Below are 17,041 nucleotides of genomic sequence, written 5' to 3'. Positions count from 1 at the left end.
TGGACTTTGATGCTTTATTTCATTGTTTTTTGTTCAAAATATTTAATTAGATACAACAGAATTAAAATTCCCAACAAATATAAAATTTGCTTGAATTAATATTTTTCTCTACCAGTATGCAATTGTTAGGTCTTTTTTCAGGGGAGGATATTTGTGTTTATTTTTCTGACTGCACTTGAGAGATGTGTTAGGATGCTCTTTTCATCAAGACTGCTGAGGTTTGTTTAGCAATGCCATGCTGAGTTTCCCCACCATCAGAAGACTAGAAATACAAAGAAAATTATGTTAAAGGGACAGTGTACTAATTGAATTAACTTGTCCAATAATGGAAGCTACCTTGCACCTGCCATTAGACCAGCAGGCATAAACTTTCTGGAGCCATAGAACCTTTTTCCCATCACACCTGTCAGTACACCTGATGTAGCTGGAAGACATAGCGTACATTATAAATGTGACATTTAAAAATGAAAAAACATTTAATAATTAAAAAAAACTACCTAGAGACAGCCAAATATTACTGGGGTCATTGGATGTTTGATATGCGCCAACACCTGCAAGCCCACCAAATAGAAGCCCAGCAGCCAGGGAAGGAACACTGCCTGGAAGAAGTCATAGAAAAGAGCTGCATGTGACATCCTGCAAAATGGCCCACGAGTGTAGTAAGTGCAAAACTTACATGTACGTACCTGCTTTCACATAGCCGATGATTCCTCCTGATGCCACCAGGGCTGCATATCCATATCCCACCCAGTCCACAGACATGATTAACACCTGTCAGTGACAGTGTTCTCATCATTAATTTCAATTGAGTTTAAGCAGCAGCAAAATCTCAACAAAATTCAACACATTAAACACGTATCGAACCAGAGTACTTCTACATTCATTCGCAAACTGTTCATATGAATTAAAGTTGTTTCAGAATCAGGTTTATTGGCCAAGTATATAACAACACATGAGGATTTTTTTCTCAGCCGCCCCTGTATGATATAAATGTTGCGTACAAAGAACAGAACAAACGAACTAAGAACGAAGAACAATAGACAGTGGCAGCCAATTGGATTTTGTGAGGAATTTTTAAACAAAATTAAAAAAAAATGTTCTGACAGTGTCCATACATTATAACAATCAATAGTACTGGAGTACAGTACTACAATAGACTACAATATAAAAATAATTGTACCCACGTCCAAATTTCAGTGTACATTAGTTTCTAACAATATACTACAGTACACAGATACAATAGGGAACTCATGCCTGATGTAAATAAATTAGCACCTAAAAATATTTTAAAGAAGTGTGTCTACGTTATTCTCTGATACGGTATATTGTTGCTTCATTTTGCATGCTTGTGGTTGCATAGATAAGGCCAACTACTGTGTTTACTACACAAATTTGACTAACAACAACAAACATATTAATTCACATGTATGAGCGAAAGATTTCAAGTTCAAGCGAGTAAAGATTACAGCCTTACAAAAATAAAGTCCAAGTAATGCTCAAACGTCGTAACACAAAAAGTACACAACCTTGCTAGTCTGGTTCGTCCTCTTTCGCTACCTCTGCCGTGTTCCCCACCGGATACGAACAGTTGTTACACAAACGCTTTGGCGCAATGTACGACGGGAAGCAGAGTTCTCATATCCTTACACATTAAAATTCTGAACAGTACTGTCTGGATTGTATTTATCAATTTTTTACTTTAACAAACACATGATTCAGTGCATACCAAGGTGAAAAAAGCACACACACGCACACGATTTTCGTAGTGCATTGTCAACGTCACTGAAATGTACAGGGTTTCCCCAAAAATGTATACACAATTTAAACAATTGTAAACTTGAATTTCATTATAATTCTGATAACTTTTAAAATGTAAAATAATTTACAAATGTCATTATTTAAAGTGTGAATACATTATTTGGGACGCCCTATATATAAATTATTCCACATTTGACACAAGATGGCGCCAAAGGATAAAATTAAACTTTGTTTATGTGCCACTTCAATGCCTTATACTTTTCTGTCGCAGGTGGCGGTAGAATACCACAATTTATTCACCTTCGGGTCCCACACGTTCACTCGATGGAATACTTCGAAAAACAGATCTAATCTACTAAAAAGTGAAAAGATTTTGTCATTTAAGATCAAATCCCACATGTTGAAATGTTTTTTTCTAAATATTATTAGTATGAAAACTATCTTCCTGACAAGTACAGTCACATCGATGTCCATACGGCAGTAGGAAGGAAAAAAAAATAACGGAAAAAAATTGTTAAAAATTGTAAAAGTACAAATACAAAAACATTGTTTGGATTACTGTTGTATAAATAATTTGAATATGAATAGATGCACAAAGTGCCTGAGGTGCACTAACTGGCGCTTATTAAAGACAGTTTGCAGGTTTAGGACGACATTAGACGCCTCAGGCCTGGTGAATAACAAGCTCCAGACAAACAGGCTGGATATTCAAATTTTGCGAGTTAAGGAAATAAGATACAGTCAATACTCCTCTAGTTTTAGAACAATATTCACAAAACTCTAAAGTCCGATGCAGTAAGCGGTTAAAATGTGCAATTTCGATTTTGAATATTAACACCATAGTGCAACGTGCAGCTTTAAGAGAAAGAAAGAAAAAATGTTGAATAAAAGAGAAACTGAAAAAAAGCATCGAATAGTTACGATATATATTCTCATAAATATTATTAAAAGCTTTGAGCACAAGCACCTCAAGTGTAAGCGTGTAGTGTGCGCGTGTGTGCGAGTCCGCCTGCGTGCGCATGAAACTGCGTGAGCACGCGCTTGCTCGCACATGAGTTTTTATGCGCGCGTGCGCGTGTACATGTGCTTAACGAAGACAAGGGGGTGGCAGCTCATTTACTGTGAGCCCGAGGCGCTCCACGTATTTGAAATAAACAGTGGCTAAATAAATAATGACGTCACAACAGTAGAGCAGTGCAGCAGGCAATCGTGTTGGCATTTAGCTAATAAGTTTCTAACTGTTTAATTTCCTCTAACGTGACAAAACGGTGAAGAAAATTGCATACTTGTCATCATAAATACACCACAAAGAAAGGTGTACAGTCATGTAGATGCCACACCCCCATTCATCTTTTGATAAAACATCCAGCCATTTTCAATACCGCATATAGTAAGGGTCGCAGGGCGCTGGAGCATTATCCCAGCTGACTTCGGGCGAAAGGCGGACTACACCCTGAACAGGTCGCCAGTCAGTCGCAAGGGCGTTTTGATAAATTATCACTGTGAGTGGCTGGCGACTTTTACAGGGGGGTACACCCCCTCTAACGCTGCAAGCGGTTAATGCAGACCCCCAATGAGAATGGATGGATTGGATACATTACTGTACAAAATACTATACGACACATACATATAGCGTACAAAGAACACACATGCTATGGAGGAGTCCGAGTCCAACATCAATTCACTTATTTCTGCTCACTTCTCCTCCACACCCGCCCTAATGCGCATGCGTCACCAGGTAGCCCCGCACCGTTTTTTTTTTTTTTTTTTTTTTCAATATCCAGTCTGCTTCCCAAGGCCAGGTGAGACGATCTGGTCCAGGTAGGAAAAAGTAGAAGGTTTTACTTTGAGACCGGGGCTCCATGAGATAACACGACCCGGGCCCTTCGACCAAAACAAAGCAGCGAAAGTTAGAAGAAAAAGAAAAAGAAGAAGAAGAAGGTGAAGAATGTCAATTATGGGCAAAATGGGAGAATGGCAGGTATGTGCAACTTCTGCTTAAAGACAAGCTTGGTTGTCAGAATGTGCGAAAAGTGTCACAACTTGTTAGATGGATAATTACGTTTATGACCGTGAAATGTTGTCTTTGGGCTTCAAATATTAATGATGACACATTTTATTTTCCACATTTTATTTGAAACCCCTTGCTCCAAAATGTCTGCCTTTATTTTTATTTGCCGTGTGTTTTACCTGTAAAACTTAATTGGGACGTATTATTTAATTTGTAAATTTGATTTTTGCACACAACATTGCGATATTTCAATGTATCTGTTACGTTGTGGAATTTACAACGGCATTTTCTTTTGGGTTTTTTCGGAGTTGTGTAAGTTTTACGTCGCAAAAGACTTGCACTGCTGTCATCGTCAGCCAGTTTCGTTGCTCCTTGTCTCATTAACAACAACTACTAAGAGGGGACTAAAGGGGGGTGGGGGCGTTGTAAAAAAAAAAAATCGACTGTTAATCCATATTTAAAACGAGAGGGGCCAACGCCTTCCCGAGAGAGACGGCCGACCTGTCTGCTCACCTTGGGCCCTACTGAGGCGAGGGCTCAGCGACCGGCGACAGGGCCAAGCCAGGCTACCCTTAGTCTCTCATACACATGAAACGAGACCATGTTGTTGTGTTAATTATTGACACCCCCGCACCCTCCCTTTAAAAAAAAACAAACGAAAAAAAAAATCACAACCTTCACAGGTACTCAAACCTGTAGAGCTGCCTGAAACGGCTCACCCTTTTTACCATAACAGTGTAAGAATAGTCTCACAAGGTCTGCACTCTCAATGGGATTAAAATAACAGTTTGGAAAAGAAAAGATGACGACAAAGTGGGGTGGGTGCTATTTGCATAGACGCGCAGCTTGGACAACTTCTCAAAACCCACATGTGCACGCACGTCCCCAAAAAGTTGGAATGCGCATTTTTTTTTAAATACCTCTGCAACGTCCATTGGTGTTGCACCAACAGATTCGTGTGTGTATGTGCGTGAATCAAACGGCTGTTGATATGCTAATGAGGCCCTGTGCCAGTGGTTATTCCAAAGCGACTCTCGCCCTCCTCCACTATCACCGTTAGAGGGAGACCTCAGAGCGCACGACCAGCAAAAAAAAAAAAAAAAAAAAAAAAAAAAAAACCAAAAAGGCTACGCAAGGGAGCTCGCGCAGGCTTCAACAAAAAGTACTTTTGGAGCGGAGCGGGGAGGACAGTTGAGTGAGGGGAAAAACAGGGCGACACCTTGGCTCAATAGTCACCTCGGCATCCCATGAAAATGCTCTGGAAATTAACTGATAACATTAAATATGAAGAGTGTGAGGTAAGGGGCTCGTTTTGATCCATTTCTAGATTTGATGAGCGAACACCACGGGACTGTTATTGTATTGGAAGCTTGTGCTGTATTATTATTTAAATGTCTTTTTTTTTTTTTTACACGTGAAAGCCATTGTCTTACGGGATCATGGGCATTTTGGTGTTCAGTAAAAATACTCCTAATTATAACAATACTTCCACTACACCGAAAAAAATGTACTGTACTTAATTTTAGTTTACACATGCTATGCTCAACTTAAGTAATTTGCCAACGTTTTACAAAAAAATATCAAATAATATATTTAAGTTTGTCACATTTTGTACATTTGCAACTGATGTGCACGCAAGTAAATACCAAGTAAAACAAGTAAATTCAAAGCTTTTCTTCAATGTTCTACTGTATGTACTGTATATACAACTACTTTTACTATTAATTCTTCTACCACTACTTTTCAAAATAATAATAATAATTATTATCAGTAGTATTATTATTAGAGTGATTCTTATTAGTGGTAGTAGTAATATTTTAATACAAAATAATAACAAAGCATAACAACAATAACAAAAACTTCCCTTATGTGTCTATCTTATAAATAAAAGTTTACTTTTAAATTACTGCACTATACCTCATATTGAACTCAAAATTACATTTGGGGAATTTATTTAATTACTTACTAAATTTAACCCAAATTTAAAAAGCACTTGAAAAATTCATTTGAACGTACTTGACTGGAAACTGTACATTAGTTGCACATTATTAAAATGAGTGAAAAAAACATATGCGATTGTTTTCGAGGAAAAGATAGACGGATAGATAATTGTTTTTTTTTTACGTCCAAATGAAAATGTAGTATTTTTTTCTCAGTGATATTATCGAAGTAAGTATGAAAATAAATATTGAACTTTGACTTGTGGTGGGCAGGTGTATCTAACACAGCCCGTTCTATTGACTGCTGAGTTTTTCATTTTTATTTTTTTTAACGTGTGCAGTTTGAGTATGCTGCTGCTTGTGTTGTTGTTGTGGCCATAGACAAAGTTAGGCAGTAATATCGTGGACTTGTTTGGAAGTGGAGAAGCCAGTTGGACGTGTTTTCCACGCACGCTCGTCTTGACAGGACAGGCAGCGAAAAAAAATAAAGAAAGAAGAAGCTTGTAAGCAGTTTTGACTTCACGCTGTGCTTGTTTTTGTCATTTTTCTCCTTTGTGGCCAAAATGGGTGGAAACATGCGAGATTTGGCCATTTAAAAAAATGTGTGATTGGTCGGGTAAGGTGAGTCTGGTCTTGCGGAAAAGTTGCGCCTCGTCACGGAAGACTTTGTAGCGCTTTTCTTTTTTCTTTTTTGTTGGGGAACGAGGGGTGAGGGGTGGGGATAGTACCCAGTGGATTAATTGGAGTTCCATGGAGGATTTGTCAGAGTCTGAGGTGGAAAACAAAAGGTCTGGAGGCAGATATGAGCCGGTCCGAACAGCCGTATCGTCGTCCTCAGAGGTGCACACTCTTTCTTTCTATCGGTCTTTCTTCTCGTCGACATAATTTTTTTTTTGTTTGGGCCTGGGACCCTTTGAAACCCCCTCCCCTCGCTTCTCTACCCTCTCGTTGTGATTCGTCAGAGGAGAGTGAATGTCCCTCTTTTCTCTCTCTCGCTTTCTCTCTCTCTCTCTCTCTCTCTCTCTCTTTCTCTCTCCACTCCCTCCTTGCCCCCTTCTCTTCCCTCTCCGTCGCTCTGATTAGATATTCCGATTCCTCCTTTCAATGGACGTCATTTAAGCGCAGACTTTGTGCCCCTGACTTTGCGTCCTCCGCTCCGCGCACCACTTCCGACTCTTCTTTCTGGCTTGCCCCCACCCTCCTTTTCTTTATTTATTTGAATTATTGAAGTGTTCCGCCACCGCTGGTGCGCCATGCCTGGGCTCTGTTAGGAGTCCAAGAAGAAGAACAAGAAGAACAAGACGCGGTTAATATGAGCTCGAGCAAGGGGACGGCAGCACCGTGATAGCAGGGGGAAAAAGAGAAGATCAACTTTTTCTGTTTTTTTTAGGGGGGGGGGGCTGGGGGTTTCCCAACCTTAAACCCACCAACAGTCTTGAATCTTTTTTTTTTTATTAGATCCAAATGAAGGGGAATGGGGATCTAATTTATTATTTCTGATGGATTATCGCTCTCTTGTCCGGGCACATATCTGATCTGCGGGCCCATCGCGATTTTCTTGCAAGAGAGAAGAGGGTTTTTTTTTTCTCCGAGGGGGGGAATATTTTGTTTTTATTGATAAATTCCCTTTCACGATTTTTGAATCCTGTTCTAACTATTTTTGAATTACATCTCAAGATGTTAGTGCACAGTTTTTCCGCTATGGTAAGTTGCTGGAGTATCAGCGTGTTAGATTTGATGGATTTGCCGCGCAAAGTAATCATTTGGTCATTTGACGACTATAGTTTGTTGTTAGTAGAAATCGTATATGTGCAAAATGCGTCATTTGGACAAATGCGTTGAATGTATATTTTGCTTTTGACCTTTTCCGAATAAATACATGGGCAAAAAAGAGCTTAATTTCAGATGCAAAAGGCTTCAAATTGATATCATTTTACCCTCCTTTCCAAATTCAAAAAAATATATAATGCGGGTTACTAGGACACGTTTTTAATCTTATGTAACCAATATACACGTTCGAATTAAGTATATGCAGAGGACCTTTTTTCACTGCAAAGAGTAAATGAAATGTTTGATTTTGTTTAAAATAATAGTAAACGACTTCATTCGTGCACTAGGGCCTTGTGTGAAATAGACCAAAAAAAAAAAAAAAAAGAAAAACGATTATTGTACCTATTTTTTTTCATTATTATTAATGTTGGCACCCCCTCGCATGCAGGATCGCCATGATGGCACCAGCAACGGGACGGCGAGGCTGCCTCAGCTGGGCGGCGTGGGCCAGAGTCCCTACACCAGTGCACCGCCGCTCTCCCACACGCCCAACTCAGACTTCCAGCCCCCGTACTTCCCACCGCCCTACCAGCCCATCTATCCGCAGTCTCAGGACCCTTACTCGCACGTCAACGACCCCTACTCCCTCAACTCCTTGCACGCCCAGCCCCAAGCGCAGCATCCGGGATGGCCTGGCCAGAGGCAGAGTCAGGAGAGCGGCCTGCTGCACCAGCACCGAAGCCTGCCCCACCAGTTGTGTCGGGACTATCGGAGGGAGGTGCTTCTACCGTCCGGCCACGGCATTGACACGGGACTGTCGGACTCTATCCAAATCCATGGAATACCTCACTCTTTAGAAGATGTCCAGGTAAGCCTTATTTTTTCCCTTTGCTTTATTTTCCTTTCTTACTTAAAAAGGGCAAAACACCTTTTGTAATACTGCACAGGAAGTTCCACCGTCATCATGAAATTATTAATTTAAAAAAAAAGTTTTGCTAAACACGACACATTGTTAAACAATTAGCGTGTGGGGGTTTCATTCATGTGCTAATGTCAGCTCTTTGTTATTCATATGACCATGTGTACGCTTTTTACAATAGAAAAAAATACACCATTTTCGATTGCGCGTGATTAAAATGCCGTAAAATGCCGTTAATATCAACTCTTTTCCTCGACAATAATCGAATAATGTATATTACTTTAACAAATTTGAATCACGCGCAACCCATGTGCGTGTGGGGTCAATTTAAATTACATTTTTCCAAAATAGTTTATAATCGTTTAATGTGAAGATCAATGCAATTAAACGAAAGAGAGGCACAATATCGCATTGTTCCGTTTAAAATGTGCGATGAAGGTTTATATACATAAAGAGAAACATGCTGCGATGACTAAAATGCGTGCTAAACCGGTCCGTAACCCCGATTCTCACGTCTTTCATCGGAAACAAACACCAAAAATCTTCTAATTAGTTCATAGGCCTTTAATAGGCTGCTGCCGTAATTACTATTCAATCTAGATTTGAAGTTGCCACACGAGTGCGTGCCTGTGTTATGGGAAGGCGGAATCAGGTCAAGATTATGGGGCGACACAGCTTCGTTATTTAAGTCTGACATTGTCTTGCACTTTGAGACGCCTTTAAAAAAATAAAACACACATTCGAATCGCACGGCGTGCAATGTTAATAACGGGTATCCTGCAGAGGCTCCTTGTTTGTGTCACTGATGCAAGTTTGACGCCTTTGTGCCTAAATATGCTCTTTTTTGTGCATTTCTGTCACAGCCTGTTGAGGATCAAGGAATCCACATTCCCGACCAGACTGTAATTAAAAAAGGTAAGCAATTTCCTCCGAGATAGATCATGCATGTTTCTGCAGGTTTAGACACGCGCGCGCGCGTACGCACACACGAACATGAACACGCACGCACACACACACACACACACACACGCGCGCACACACACGCCATTCTGCACGAGAGAATTCAATGGCGTAATGCCTGACTGCTCCTAATATGCGCTAGCCTATTTTTCATTACATGCTTTCCAAGTGCATCAAAGTGGGCTGCACCTTTTTTCCCCGTCCCGTCCACCCCCCTCACTCCCCCTCTTCGTCTTTCTCGCTGATGGAATTTACTGTCAGCGTTTCACATCATGCGCGCACATGAGTTTGAGCGGGACTGGTGGGCTTTGTGGAGCCCGGCGCTATATTAACGGCCACTGCTTGGCGGAAGCCAATATAGCAGCAATCACGCTGCACGGTCCAAATGCTCCAAATGGAAGTCGGTGACCGTGGATCAGGCGCGTGCATGCATGCAGGCCTGCTGTGTGGACGATGAGAACGTGTCGCTTGTCAAGGGGGAACGAGGGGCATGAAAACGCACTTTGGTATAATCACTAGCGTTCTCAAATCTATTTGAAAGCTACATTTGCCTGTGTGTGTGTGTGTGTGTGTGTACATGTGCGTGTGTGTGTGTGATACAGCAAGAGTATCTTTTATTGTTAACGTCAGGACAAATTGGAGCTCACCAGCAGCGCTTTCAGATTTTTTTATTGCATTATTCTCATTACGGTTTTTATTCCACACTCTCTATGCGCTATCTGCAACTTGATAATTGGCCTCTTAAATGTGTAATCTCTAGAGTTCGTTTGACTCCCATTGTCTCTATTAGGCTCCCCTGAGCCATTAATGTCACAACTGATCCATCCAAAAGCGCGTACATGCAGGCCCTCTTTGTCTCCAGTTACCGCGCACCAAAACAGCGTGAAGGCCACTGTAGCAGCCACCACCACCCCATTTTGGTTATTTACTGAATTATTTGGGGGTTGAAATCACACTCTTTACATCAGTTGGTGCACTGGGGGGGGGGGGGGGCTTTAAAGTGACTTATTGAAACATGTACGTTGGTTGCACATGATTACAAGTTGTTAAACTAACGTATGTCATTTGATTATTTTCGAGCAATTGAGGGAAAATGACATCAGTTTCCCACATTTTAATCATGTGCACCCGATCTTCATGATCAATTTAAATATTTTTCATCTACTGTGTGTTTGGGTGATTGTGGGATAAAACTGAGGTTACATCGTTTTTTTTATTACGATTTTTTTTGTTGCGTGTCAAGCCTGCTGAGAGTGTAGACATGTGCTGGTCTAACCTCCAATCTCATTTAGTTAAAGCTTTGCATTGCATGAAATTCACTGAGCACGACCCCCCCACCACACCACACCCCTCCTCCTCTAACCTTCTCCCTTCGCCCTCCCTCGGCCCTCATAGGTCCAGTGTCTTTATCCAAGAACAACGTCTCCGGCATCCCCATCAACAAGGACGGCCTCTTCGGCGGGGTGGTCAACCCGAACGAGGTGTTCTGCTCGGTTCCGGGTCGCCTGTCCCTACTCAGCTCCACGTCCAAGTACAAGGTGACGGTGGCCGAGGTGCAGAGACGCCTCTCGCCGCCCGAATGCCTCAACGCCTCTTTGCTGGGCGGCGTGCTGAGGAGGTGAGAAAGAAAGAAAGACCTACATGGGTCACATCTCTCTCTCTCACTCTCTCTCTCTCTCTCTCTCTCTCTCTCTCTCTCTCTCTCTCTCTCTCTCTCTCTCTGTACCAAGAATAATTAAAATCGACCAAGCATAACCTCTTGCTGCTGCATTTAAAGCAGGAAGGGTCTATGTTAAATTCCATATTAACTTCTCTCTCTCTCTCTCTCTCGCTCTCTCTCTCTCTCTCTCTCTCTCTCTCGCTCTCGCTCTCGCTCTCGCTCTCCCTCTCTCTCTGCCTCGCCTTCTATCAAATTAATATAGGCTGTTTCAAGCCTAGCTCTATAGGCCCACTGAAGGCATTACACATAAAAACATTGGTCTCTGGTGAACTGTCTACAGAAGTGCTGCAGCCTGTAATAGTTAATGTAGGTTATTGTAGTTAATGTATTAACTTCGGGGGGGGGGGGGGGGGGGGGGTTATGACAGGTTTCACAAATTGGCAACATTTAAGACCCAAATAAGAAACGACCCAGGCTTACTATCAGATCGTGTAAATACTGCAAAAATGCAAAACCTTACCTGTGGTTAAAACCTCTGACAGTACCTATTTCAAGACAGTTGATTTTTGTCTTTTTTAAGCAACATGCGCGCACGCACGCACACACGCACGCACGCACGCAGACACACACACTCACACAGACTTGTTTTAATATACAAGATCTTAATTAATCTTTTTGAGTTAATTGATACCACTCTTACTTTGACAGTTTTGCAAGACTTATTTTAGGGACAAAATATTTTGTTCTAAGTGAAAAACACAGTTTTGCACTGTTGTACTATGACGCACATCCCATTATTAAATGTAGCAAAACAGACATGGGTTTAGCTCAACTGTGAAGGGATTACATGAATGCCTGCTGATCAATTACACATTTTGGACAAAATAAGATATAATTGGAATACTGCAGCTTCATTTGCCAACCCTTATTCATAACAATCATGATGGTGTGCTTGCAGGGATTAAAACAAGTTATCACACTTGTTTAATTGGATTTATTTTGAGTATTTTCATACTGCTAATTCAGAAAGACATTTCTCTGTGTATGAGGGTTCATTTCACAGATGAGCCCACTCCCCAAATTCCACCACACTGAATGGCTACTTTGTTTTTGTTGTTCCAGGGCCAAGTCTAAGAATGGAGGAAGATCCTTGAGGGAGAAGCTGGATAAAATCGGTTTGAATCTACCTGCAGGCAGACGCAAGGCAGCAAACGTGACGCTACTGACGTCACTAGTAGAAGGTGAGTCGAGCTCCAGCAAATCACGTTTTCTAACGCGATATCAGATGCTGGCTTTTTATTCTGTAGCCCCCCGCCCCTCTCTGTGTTGGAAATAAGCATATGCGCTCATGCGTGTAATGTGGAGCGACTTTGCCTTGCAAGTAATAAAGCATGAAGGGTGTGTGTGTGTGTCTGTGTGTGTATGATCGGTGCTGGTAATTCTAGTGGGTTTTTCTGTGGCCCTCCACCTATATGTCCACGGCTGGCCTACTTTTACGTACGGAGGGGGTGACTGGGTGTGTCGTGTTAATTATTGGATGCTGCTTGTTTATTGGGTGCCGCTGAGCCGTTTCACCAAGTGGACGAAAAGTCAATTGATTTATTGCTGTACCATTAATAACGTCTCGTTTGAATGGCACTTTGTATGTGTGTGTGGCTGTGTCACATACATGTTCCAATTTTCGCAGCATATCTGTGAAGCTTTTGGAAATGGGTTTACCGAGCAAATTGCACGGTGCTTTGGAGAGCTCATTATTCATCAGTGTCCTCTAAGTTTGTAAAACGTGATGCTCCATTGGCTCCTGTTAATCATTGTTGCAGAAACTAATGCAATATTCATCATTTCGTTTCGATTGTAAATGCGAATCGTGACGTGATTAAAAAAAAACACTATAGTGTGTGTTCAAATTGTGTACCTAAATACTGTATTGCTATTGTCTGCAATATATTTTTAATGGACACAAATGTACGTTGTATGGAATACATTAAAGCTAATTAGCGCATGCTTGCTTCCGGTTTGTGGCAGGAAGTGCGTCAGGAAATTAAAAGCAACAACTTGGAAGATAGTAAAAAAACAAACGATTAAATTAAAACGGGAAGTTTGAGTTTGAGTGGAATTTTCTCCCTTGGGTTCTGGTCGTTCATTGCTGGTGGCTAACACGACATTGTGTCTTTATTTCATTATTATCATTTTTATTCACCTCCATCTTGATCTTTAATTCCATTTATTTAGCGAGGATTGTGTTTTGATCCTATTAAGTGACGCGAGTTCCACAATTATAGATTGAATTCGATCCCATCCGTGTGTGAACTGCTGTGTGATTTGATGTCACCTAATTTAATAACAGGCAAACATTTCCAAGCTCATGTTTTTTTCTTCTTTTCTCCCCACTTGCTTGTCTGCCGTCAGGCGAAGCGGTACATCTTGCCAGGGATTTTGGTTACGTGTGTGAGACAGAGTTCCCCGCCAAAGCAGTAGCCGAATATGTCAACCGTCAGCACTCCGACCCAAACGAACAAGTCCAAAGAAAAAATATGCTACTGGCTACAAAGTAAGTGCACTCCCAGCGTTAATTCGCTCACGGTTTGATGTGTGTACGATCTGGAAGAAACAGCTGCATGTTCGTGTGTGTGTGGGGGGTGGGGTGGGGGTTGGGGGTGGAGAAGGGGCTCTGCAAAAATGTATGCATATATAAAACATCCATCCATCCAACCATTTTCTAAGGCGCTTATCCTCACGAGGGTCACGGGGGTGCAGGAGCCTATGCCAGCTGTCATCGGGCAGCAGGCATGGTACACCCTGAACTGGTTGCCAAGCCACATGGAGACAGACAACAGTTGCACACACGATCACACCGAAGGGCAATTTAGAGTGTCCAATGAATGCACGTTTCTGGGATGTGGGAGGAAACCGGAGTGCCCGGAAAACAAGCCACGCAGGCACAGGTAGAACATGCAATCTCCGCATAGGCGGGGCTGGGATTCGAACCTACGTCCTCGGAACTGTGAGGCTAACGCTCTACAGCTGCTCACCGTGCCGCTGAATACATTTGAGTTCCTGGAAACGATTGTGATTACACATTAATACGTTTAAAAAAAAACAGCAGGCGCATTTCATCTGATGATCACCTGATACTCGAGTTAGAAAAAAAAATTAATAATAATAAAAAAGAAAATCAAGCTCATTTCATGCATTCTGTATGGGACTCAATCACATGAGTTTGCTAGGCAGGTAGTTTGGCCCATTTTTCTATTGTTGTGATTTTAGTGTGCAAAGAGCACCGCCACGACAGGGTCAAATTAAGACATAAAAATGAAAAATACACTAAGAGCAAAAATGGAGCAGGTAAATGTTATTTTCATGTTATTTAGGGCATCTGGTCATACATTTGCAGCCGTTTTTTGTATTTGTATAACCAACGGGCTGTTTTTAAATGAACCTTTCAAGATTGAAAATAAATAAATAAATGGAGCATGTCCATGTCCCATGATTTTTGGTCATGTGACATGAAAGAACCATATAATTTATGACAATAATAACTACTTACATTTATCTACGACAAACCTGCAATCAGATGGACTTTTTTATTTTCTTTCAGTCAACAAAACACAAAGCCAAAAATTTACAAAAGTAATAACTACACTAATAATGTAACAGGTGCGTGCCACTTGATTTATAGATCATACCATAGTCACTTTGAGGAGAAAATAAAATATTATATATTAGATATAGTTACATACGGAAATTATTTTTTAAAAAACACTTAATTAATGTCACACGATATTCACATTTAGGGAACATAATGATTTGAATCTTTCAAAGTCGCTATCATATATATTTGCATAGTCATTTTTTGGTACCACGCGGGAGTAAAAATAATGTTTTAGAAAATCTAGCAGGTGCATGTCAACCGACCAATAGGTCCCGTGGGATTCACTTCGCGAAAAAAAAACCATACAGAAATGTCCCTTTATTTCCACATGTTCCTGAATCCGCATACTAAGTGGCCTTTTGCGGTGATGTGTCTGCAGGCAAGTGTGCAAGGAGTTCACGGACTTGCTGTCGCAGGACCGTTCACCACTAGGGAACTCGCGGCCGCAGCCCATCCTCGAACCGGGAATCCAAAGCTGCTTGACCCACTTCAGCCTCATCTCGCACGGTTTCGGCACGCCGGCCCTGTGCGCGGCCGTCACGGCCCTGCAGAACTATCTGACCGAAGCTATCAAAGCCATGGACAAAATGTACCTCAACAACAACCCCAACAGCCACTCAGATAACGGCACTAAAGGCGACAAAGACGAGAAGCACAGAAAGTAATTCCGCCCCCCCCCCACCCCTCCATCAAGGGGCCAAATCCCCGGGGGCCCTATTTTTTTGGTTGTTGCACCCGCCCCCCACCTCTTCTCTCCCCGCCTTGTCTGGGTTCTCCCACCCATCCAATATAAATATTATAAATAATATTGATAAAGTCGTGCCAATTGCTGATCATTTTTGTTTGTTTGTTCGTTTATTGACACGCATTTTTTTGATTCGCTGGGAAAAACAACAGAGGAACCTTCCAGCACCTGTATGAACATGAATATTATTGTTACCAAAAAAAAAAGGAAAAAAAGAAACAAAAGAACAGCTCCGGAGTGTGGAAGAGGTGTTTGCTAACAAAAATGACGTCTGATGTTCTCCCACCACCTTCTTCTTCTTTTTTTTTCAAAAGACCTGAAAGCAATGGACTGAAATCCAGCGACCCATTTGAATTTTGCGAGACAAAAAAAAAAAAGAAAAAAAAAAAAAAGAAGAAGCCCAAAGATGGACGAATTCATCTATCAGTATTGTGAATAATAGCTTGGAGAATTTCCTTGTCATCACTTCAAACTCTCTTCTCTTTCTCCAAGCGACCAACTTGAACTTTTTTTTTTTAAATTTCAACACGATTCGCAGTTATATAAGGGAATCAGTGTTCATGTATGTACATATTTATTTATGTGTAATTTAATGGGAATTGTAAATATGGTGCGTCTGTTGAAACCTTTTTTTTTATTTATCTGGTGCCTCCTGTTTTAGTGGGTTTTAATATTTGGTTAGTGCTTCATGTGATTTAATGGTTCTTAGGAAAAAAGCTGAAGTTTGGGGTCTTTTTTCAATTTCATTTCTCTGGGATATTTCAATTCAGCCCTCTTGTAGCATGTTGGGGCGACATTGAAGCAACTGAACAAATTGAATAGAAATAAACTTCCACTTCTCTCTCTATATATGATCCTTATTCCGTTTATTTGCTCATTTCACACCCTGAGGGGAACTGTTTTTTTTTTCGTTTCTATTTTTTATACAAGATTTTACGTGATGTGCCAATCAGAAAGCCCTCCTGTTCTCTTCTTGAAGCGCTCTAAAAGCAATAAATGGAGTTTTCTTTTTCTTGTTCCAAACACGTCATTCGGCTCCACCTAATATCTTGTTCTGTCCGCTAATGTCCAAAAAATTGGAGGGCATTTTAGCTGTTATTGTACAGACACGTGCTGGCAATAGTTCCCAATGCCTGTCAATGTATTATATTCCTTTGTTCCCCAGAAAAAAATAAATATTTGATACGCTTCATCTGTACTTTTATTTTTTACTACTTCAAACGCTTAAAAAATTCCCATTTTAGGCTATTTTCCACCCATTGTGAACGGCAACAGTAATTGAGTTAAGTCTCCCTTGACGATATTGCCTTTGCAATAGCTGAACTCATAGTTTCCCCTTAGGTATAATAATAATAATAATATAATAATAATAATAAACGTCCGATTGGTATGCAGGCCAACGATGAGCATATATCGGGTTTGAAGTGAAGGAAAGAAAGAAAAGAAAGAGAGAGTGAGAGAAAACCCTTTGGGGTGTATATTCAGTAGGCCTGCTGGTCTGCAGCATTGTTGGAAGACATGCATCAAATATTTGTTATGTTGTTTGCTTCTCAGTGTAATCACCGCCTTGGTGTGATTCTGTTTTTTTTTTTTTTTTGCTGCTAGTGTGTGCGGCCTTTTAGGCTC

The 17,041-nt window shown here is 41.1% G+C and overlaps 2 protein-coding genes across 4 annotated transcripts; one reads left to right on the top strand and one right to left on the bottom strand.

The window, feature by feature from the left end:
- On the bottom strand, positions 1-1,611 carry tmem14ca (transmembrane protein 14Ca). 2 transcript variants are annotated; one of them, XM_061805788.1, is made up of 5 exons: positions 1,527-1,611; positions 687-771; positions 498-599; positions 337-424; positions 1-262 (listed from the first exon to the last, which is right to left on the bottom strand). In XM_061805788.1, the coding sequence occupies exons 2-5, from the start codon at positions 760-762 to the stop codon at positions 205-207; spliced, it is 324 nt and encodes a 107-aa protein (XP_061661772.1). In that variant the 5' UTR covers positions 763-771; positions 1,527-1,611; the 3' UTR covers positions 1-204. The 2 variants fall into 2 exon arrangements, with proteins under 2 accessions (XP_061661772.1, XP_061661773.1); XM_061805789.1 differs by having other exon boundaries at positions 1,475-1,544.
- Positions 1,612-3,681: 2,070 nt separating this feature from the next.
- tfap2a (transcription factor AP-2 alpha) lies at positions 3,682-16,592 on the top strand. 2 transcript variants are annotated; one of them, XM_061805786.1, is made up of 7 exons: positions 3,682-3,739; positions 7,928-8,347; positions 9,262-9,313; positions 10,754-10,976; positions 12,141-12,259; positions 13,428-13,569; positions 15,050-16,592. In XM_061805786.1, exons 1-7 carry the CDS (start codon positions 3,707-3,709, stop codon positions 15,333-15,335), a joined length of 1,275 nt encoding a protein of 424 aa, XP_061661770.1. In that variant the 5' UTR covers positions 3,682-3,706; the 3' UTR covers positions 15,336-16,592. The 2 variants fall into 2 exon arrangements, with proteins under 2 accessions (XP_061661770.1, XP_061661771.1); XM_061805787.1 differs by lacking the exon at positions 3,682-3,739 and adding an exon at positions 7,312-7,413.
- The last annotated feature ends 449 nt before the right edge of the window (positions 16,593-17,041 follow it).

The sequence above is a fragment of the Syngnathoides biaculeatus genome, chromosome 19 (assembly GCF_019802595.1).
Source record: "Syngnathoides biaculeatus isolate LvHL_M chromosome 19, ASM1980259v1, whole genome shotgun sequence".
NCBI classification, from domain to species: domain Eukaryota; kingdom Metazoa; phylum Chordata; class Actinopteri; order Syngnathiformes; family Syngnathidae; genus Syngnathoides; species Syngnathoides biaculeatus.
The sequence above is the reverse complement of the archived record's forward strand: the minus strand, read 5'-3'. Positions and strand labels throughout refer to the sequence as shown.

Bases quoted from the DNA above. Each gene is read 5' to 3' on its own strand.
- tmem14ca (XM_061805788.1), bottom strand. From the start codon at position 762: ATGTCTGTGGACTGGGTGGGATATGGATATGCAGCCCTGGTGGCATCA. The intron at 600-686 runs GTACGTACATGT...GACTTCTTCCAG, and splicing joins CATCGGCTATGTGAAAGCAG to GCAGTGTTCCTTCCCTGGCT. The intron at 425-497 runs GTAGTTTTTTTT...TATGTCTTCCAG, and splicing joins TAATATTTGGCTGTCTCTAG to CTACATCAGGTGTACTGACA.
- tfap2a (XM_061805786.1), top strand. From the start codon at position 3,707: ATGTCAATTATGGGCAAAATGGGAGAATGGCAG. The intron at 8,348-9,261 runs GTAAGCCTTATT...TTTCTGTCACAG, and splicing joins ACTCTTTAGAAGATGTCCAG to CCTGTTGAGGATCAAGGAAT. The intron at 10,977-12,140 runs GTGAGAAAGAAA...TTGTTGTTCCAG, and splicing joins CTGGGCGGCGTGCTGAGGAG to GGCCAAGTCTAAGAATGGAG.